General features: G+C 38.1%; 1 protein-coding gene across 1 annotated transcript; it reads left to right on the top strand.

The window, feature by feature from the left end:
- Positions 1-2,130: 2,130 nt before the first annotated feature.
- Positions 2,131-7,020, top strand: LOC125520409 (PQ-loop repeat family protein / transmembrane family protein). Its single transcript, XM_048685326.2, has 8 exons — positions 2,131-2,508; positions 3,842-3,974; positions 5,444-5,533; positions 5,619-5,743; positions 5,842-5,884; positions 6,275-6,392; positions 6,491-6,540; positions 6,655-7,020. Exons 1-8 carry the CDS (start codon positions 2,387-2,389, stop codon positions 6,799-6,801), a joined length of 828 nt encoding a protein of 275 aa, XP_048541283.1. The 5' UTR covers positions 2,131-2,386; the 3' UTR covers positions 6,802-7,020.
- Positions 7,021-7,398: the final 378 nt, after the last annotated feature.

Below are 7,398 nucleotides of genomic sequence, written 5' to 3'. Positions count from 1 at the left end.
TCGCATGCTTCTGCAAGGCAGACACTTGAGGAAGTGGGTGGCCGATGTTGTAGCAGCGGATCTCACCACTCTAGGAAGCAGACAACAACTGCTGCAACTGTAGATCTCGTCACCCAGGGGAAGTCGACTGCGAGTGTTGCAAGCCGACTACCATTGCTGCAAGTGCAAATCTCACCAGCGATGCAAGGTCATCGGTAGGTGTTGCAAGCTGCAAGACATGGATGTACACATAGCCAATGGCGGGGACTGACGCTGCAAAGGTTGAGCCGCTGCATGTTGTCACTGCTACAAGAGGCATCGATAGTAGAGGAATGGATGTGAGTTATGTAAAGATGGGGCGCGACACTTAAAAGGGTCGGTGGTGGAGGGAAAGGGGTTCTACTGGATCTAACAGTTAGAGACATGCCAATCGAACGACGCATGAGGCAACTGATACACCACGTTTGGGATCAACCGGCTGACGCCTAGCGCCCGCCAAAAATGATTCAGCTCTTGAATGGCAATAACTGCAAAAATTAGGAGTATAATAGGTTGTACATGATCGTGTATCCATCAAAATTCGTTCAGAAAACCAGCTGTAAATGCCACCATCGTTTTATTCCAACAAGCATAATCTAGCAATTCCGTCGACGATAATGACACTGTATGGGCAGAAATTAATGATTACATGTCCTACGGATTCTATCTTCCCCTTTTCCGCCCTAAAAACCCAAGGACGGTCATAATTCACGGAGAGATAGAAATCATTATCAGAAGGTTCAACACTCAAGAAAAGCGAAGTGATAGAAGCAACTGTTACGTGGTGGAGACACTACTTCGCCTCCACTACCAAGGTGAGACTAAACGGAGCACCTTCACCTCTTGCCTTACATTTTTATAGAACTAGATAATACCCCGCATGTTGTTGCGAAAATATTTTGTAACATATCTCAATGTGATTAATTGGATGAAACATATATAAAAGGATGAAACTGAAACTACATATAATTTATTATGTTTGATCACTATATGGTTGTAAAATATTTATTAAATATAAATAGAATAATATAATAGAAATTCGCATGTTGAGATAGGTCTTCTTTCATGCAGGTTTCATGATGAAGTGGCATGCTTGCATGTTGCGAGACATATGTTAATAAGTGTGGGTCTTTTCTCATGCATGTTGTGCGATGATGTGGCGTGCTTGCATGTTAGGAGAAATAGTTAGTGGGGGCTAGCTATTTAGATATAAAAGATTTCTTGCCTTACATTTTTATAGAATTTCTTGCGTTACATGAAAACTTAAGATTTATTAGAAATTAGAAATTAGTAAATGACCAGCCCAGAACTGTTAATAGTTATTATCTCAGTACCAAATTAAATGTCTTAGATTTATTTAGATATGAATATACCTAGTACTACAACGTGTCTAGATACATCCGTACCTAAACAAATCGAAGACAAGTAAGGGTCTGTTTAGAACACATCTAGATGTGACATAAATTATGTCACATCTAAACTGGTGTCCACTCTGATTGTGATCTTTTTTTTTCTAGTTTTATTTGGTTTCTTGTTGTTGCATTATATATTTATAGGAGCTTAGATGTGACATTTTTAAAAAACATTTAGATGTGAATTAGACAAACTGTACAAGTAATTTGAGATGGAGGAAGTTTTTTTTTCCGTGAGTATTCTCTCCTCTCAAATACGAAGTATATCCAGAAAAAGAACTGAAAGTTTGTACTCCCTCTATTCCTAAATAAAGGCTTTTTAGATATTCCGACAGACTACAACACAATGAATCATCTGCATTTTAAAATACGTTTATATACTTCCTTCGTCCGAAAAATTTGTTTCTCAAATGGATGTATCTAGCACCGAGTTAGTACTAGATACATCCATTCAAGAGACAAGCTTGGGACAAGCTTTTTTTAACGAAAGGAGTACTATACGTCGGTATGTAGTCCGTATTAAAATCTTTAAAAGGTCGTACATTTAAAAACTGAGGGAGTAATTACAAATAAAAAGAAATTCAGCTCGTGTGTGGCAAACTGGCAATAACTGCAAACCTACCGTTCACGACCGAAAAGAAAACTGCAACCGTTCACGACCGAAAAGAAAACTGCAAGTCCGCACCTGTCCGGGGAACCCGTCCCGATCCGTTCCGCAACCAGACCCGGCCAGTTTTCCCCCAGCAAGCATGGGAGTAATTGCGTTGACGACGGGGACGCTGCACGGGGAATCGGGGAGATATTAATCGATTCCTTTTCCTCTGGATTCCGGCCGTCCTTTTCCCGCACTATAAATTCCGGGGCAGCGGCAAGAATCCGCAGAGATCGCTGTCAGAAGGCCCTGCACTCAAACTCAGCAGGTGGAGGGGGGCGATAGAGGCAACGGGCCGCCGGCGATGTCGTCGTCGTGGAACTCGGTGGGGCTGGAGGTGCTCTACCAGGTCATCGGGTGGATCGCCTTCGTCGCCTGGTCCTTCAGCTTCTACCCGCAGGTCGTCCTCAACTACAGGCGCAAGAGGTGCTCCTTCTCCCCCCTTCTCTTTACCCCTTTGCCTATAGCGTTCTTGGGCTAGATCTGTTTGACCTGCTGTTCGCCTGCTCCTCAAACGGGTGTATCTAGACGTATTTCAGTGCTAGATACATCCGTTTGAGCGTCATAGTTCCGCACAGAGAAAGGTATGTGTCTTGATTTTGCCAAAAAAAAATCGTCCTATTGATGGATGGACCTGAGAAATTTGTCCGGTACCTGTGTAAGATGGATATGGTGGTAAAACGTGTCAAATGCTTAGAAAAAATGCAGCTTTGTTTGAGCTGATGATGAGCCGTGTCTTTGGCTGCTGGAAATTCTACTAATTGTCACGATTGCTTTGCTCCTGTGACAAGATAATGGCCCTGTTTACAGGAGGGGGGCATATGTGCAAAGTATAGGGGAAGGAAACAAAGCAACAGGCAGTTAGTACGGAGTAGAATGAACCTTTGGCGTATAGTAGGACATGTGGTGTATATACGCACCGTAGTTGCTTGTCGTGCTTATAAACTACTCCCTCCATTCATAAATTTAAGATGTTCTAACTTTTTTTTGAATTGTATGTATATAGACACGTTTTAGTGTGTTTGTTCACTCATTCTAGTCCGTATATACTCCTAGTTCACATTGAAATATTCAAAACATCTTATATTTACACGTTGTTGTCCCTCCATCATGATTGTTGTCGATTCTTGCAGTTATGGCTAGCTAAACATCATGACTAAGAAAAGCTACTTGTGTCTGAAACTTCCGTCTAACTGGCGCCGTTTTAAATTCGTTATGCGTGAGTTCTCATATTTGGACTTACGCAGAAGTGTACCCTGTAGTGTAATCCTCTTGGTTTGTCCTTCAAAAACGTATGCAGATCTCATAATCTTATCTACCCATTGTAGACATTTCTAGCACCTCAGTTTGGTATGCCCTTTAGTTGTTGAAAATGCGTGCATGTTTAACCTTACTATTTTCCAGTTTTTTCCCTCTATATTTTAGTCTGAACTTTGAAGTATAGTTTGGTAATGTTTCAATTCTACTCAACCAGTCAAGTTTGTGTAGTATTTGATCAGCACTTCTTTTGCCTCACCCTAGATTTACCTTTCGCAATTGTGGCAGTTTGTTAACTCAGTTGTTTTCGTTTGGACCTTTACATTTGTTCAGTATTTATGTTCAACATGCAAATTCAGTTATTTTAAATAGTACTCTGACACAAGAAAAGATGTAGGCCCATTGTGGTTTTCTGTGCAACAGCTCAGAATGTTAGTGATCCAAATATCTATGTTATCATTTAAGATTTGTTCTGTGGTTTACCTGTTTTCACAAATTGCAGTGTCGTCGGTCTGAACTTCGATTTTCTGGTGCTGAATTTCACAAAGCACTCTTCCTACCTCATATACAATGCTGCTCTATTCTTCAGCCCCTTCATCCAGCAACAGTATCATGACAAGTTTGGTGATAAAGAGGTTAGGCGTCACTGCCTTATTTTTACGGATAGTTCATGGTGGGAATAATTTTAGGAGCAACATATTTTTTCAGTGTCATAGCATATTTATGATCTTGCATCATGTCTGGTCAGTTACCCATAGTCCTTATTTTAAATAATAGCCATGCTTGTTAAACACACAATTATCATAACAGGTGCACTGGAACAAAAGGTCTCTGTTTTAGTTTGTTGTATTCCAGAAGAATTATAAAGCTAAATAGTCTTACTGGGGTACATACCCAGAGCATATTTGACTCTGATGATCAAATGGCAAACTAATGGTTTCAGCCACACTTCTATTGGCACAATTAATTTGGATGGGGTAACACGTGGCTGGATCCTTACCTAAGGGACTTCCCTATACTCGTGTGTTTTTATTTCTATGTGAATTAGGCAGGAAGACCATTTTAGCATCTTTATGTTAGCTATACAGATTAACGGTAGAAACTCAAGGTAGCTGTACTATAGATTTTTTTTTCTTTTCATTGGTATTTATAGCAATCAGTATATTGGTATGCTCAAGGATCTTGCTTTGTGTTTGACCACTCCATTGTGCTACTTATCCATGGTTTGTGCTTGTATGATTTTAATGTTACTGTGATTTTGAAAGCTGCACTTTTTTAAAATTTTGTTAGCTATGATTAGGATTGCCACTCTCCATGAGAGCCATTATTATAGCCAGTACAACTTGTTGATGTCTATCAGGACTATTTTATGACCAATCACCAACTGGTTAAAAGCCATTCTAGACTCAATTTTAGCTGACAAATTTCACATCATTTCTGTGTAACTGAATTTGGTAATTGTCATCTATAGTTCTTTATGGCTTCTTTTATTTGTTCAGGGCAAATATTGGATGCAAATAATTACAAATTGTATTAGTATGTCTAGCAAGTTTGATAATTCCAAAGAAAGTCTAGATGTACATATGATTTTATATTTTTATTAGTAGCATTTATATTGTAATAACATGTTAGTACTTTTAAAGAAAAAGATTCCATTCCATGTATTTTGTTATGTTGTACGTACTTGTGAAACAAAATACGCTAGGTCATTCTTTTATTATCATGACTCCCATCGATCTTGAATAGATGCTGTATTTGGAAGTTTGTAGTTAATGTTCTAAAATCTTGGACATTAATTTTTTTAGATTTGCCACCTAATAATCTTGTTTGATTTATTTGCTGCCACAGATACTCTAATATCATTATATTTTTAATATTGTTTGCTAATATATAGCTACAATAACTTTTTTCTCGAATACGCACGAGTGTGCGTATTGGAGGAGATAGCGGGAGTAAAGAGCCCCTCCACATTGGCATTTACATATTGCGCAACACCAACTCCACCTAGATAGCTACAATAACTACAAAAAAAATTGGGGTAGTATCAAGATTATATCTACCCAGGCCTAAAATTAACATTAACTAAATGTATCGTTTGATGCAGATGATTCCTGTTGCTGCAAATGATGTTGCTTTCTCTCTACATGCAGTGGCCTTGACATCTTTTACCCTTTACCAAGTTTTTATTTATGAGGTTAGTTTACTTGTCCTCAGGGACTGCAGATACATCTTCTAAATCGTGAAACTTAATATCGAATGTTTGAACTTGAAATATACAGCGTGGAAACCAGAAAGTCTCCAAAGTGTGCATATCAATCTCTGCTGTTGTCTGGTCAGCTGCTATTGTTTGCCTCATTGTAGCTTGGCCAAAAAGTAACTGGCTATGGCTTATTGATGTATTCAAGTAAGTTTTTTGTACGTTCACTGTTATTAACGTTGCTTGTTATTATCAGCTAAATGTTTTTAATTGATATATCTTGCTCCTATCTTTTTGAATCTCAGTTCAATACAGGTTGCGATGACAACAGTCAAGTACATCCCTCAGGTATTACTACTTGTTATCATTACTTAAGTTACAGAGTACAACCAAATGACTGTCTCCTGATGTGAATGTTGAACTAGTGATATCATATACGTAGTACAAATTACAAAATATGGACAAAGGAACACTGAAATTCAGCATGATGTATCTGCGTTCAATAATCAGCAGTTGAGAGCATTGTACATAAACTTAACTAAATATGAACACCCCAGATATGTCAAGTTTCCATTGGTTCTTATATTTCATTTGAATGAAGTTTTCTTGTTCTATAATGTACAAATTCTCACTTCGATATTTCTAAACTAGAGCATATATAATAAGTACATAAATACAAGTGGTGTGCTGTTGTTAAGTGTCCTTTCTAACCATTATTATGTTTCCTATGTGCCTTAGGCTGTGATGAACTTCAGGCGGAAGAGTACAGTTGGTTGGAGTATTGGCAATATTTTACTTGATCTTACAGGGGGGGTGCTGAACTTTGGTCAGATGGGTGTGCAATCTATTGATCAGCGTAAGCCTGCATTTTTCCTTTCATTGCAACTCATGTCATGCTCTATGTTATGTATATATATTTGGATTCTTTTCCTAACAATACAAATTGTGCTGCAGACACTTTAGTGAATTTCTATGGAAATATCGGCAAGACTCTTCTTTCATTGGTGAGCATGAGTTATTAGTCTTTTACAGACTATACGTTTTTGGTCACCTGTTAGCTTTCTGACATGTTCTCACAGTATAAAATATTACTAAATTTCATGTCCCTGAATTTGTAGGAAACTGTTTTCTTCGATGTTCTCTTCATAATTCAACACTATGTGTTGTACCCTGTCAAACGGGATGAGAATGGTAAGGCCATCATTTCTGAGAGGGTAGCTCCTCTGATCAGGCCCTCAGATAAGCCTGAAGAAGATAGTGTATGATATATGTACAGTACACGCAGTGCTGTCTCAATTTCTATCTGTTTTAACAAAGATAAACCACGATTATTTTTCATGTATTGTGAATTAACTGCTGTACATATTTCTTCACGGATTACTGTAAAAATTTAAATATTGCAGACCTTCAGTTTTGTCCTTGACATTTATACTTTGTGTAAAGATTTACAAAAAACAATATATAATTGATTTGGCTAGTGTTTATTTGCCTGTTCTATTTCCTTTTGCCTTTGACTAATCACGGCAGCAGTTTTTTAAATATCTACCACCAATGGCATGTTTCAGACAAGAATTTTGCTAAAGTGTGACAGCCACGTGTGCCGACCTCAATTTATTTTATGTTTATTTTTCATGGCATCATTGCTAAACTGTCAAGTTACCGATGGCCTATTTTATTCCTGGTATAAAAGTTTGACTATGGTAAGAAAACGATAGACGCAAATGGAGCTTTGCTTGTTTGCTAACTTGGCCTTTTTTTGGTTAGACTTTATGGTTTCAAATCGAATAATATGTAGACAAACGAGTTATTAAAGATTGGGTGCTCATTAAATGAGTTGCTCAAGGAGTACCGAGCATGCAAGT

This window comes from Triticum urartu, chromosome 7A (genome assembly GCF_056163025.1).
Source record: "Triticum urartu cultivar PI428250 chromosome 7A, HENAU_Tu73, whole genome shotgun sequence".
Classification (NCBI taxonomy): Eukaryota; Viridiplantae; Streptophyta; class Magnoliopsida; order Poales; family Poaceae; genus Triticum; species Triticum urartu.
This window is presented reverse-complemented; position numbering and strand designations above follow the sequence as displayed.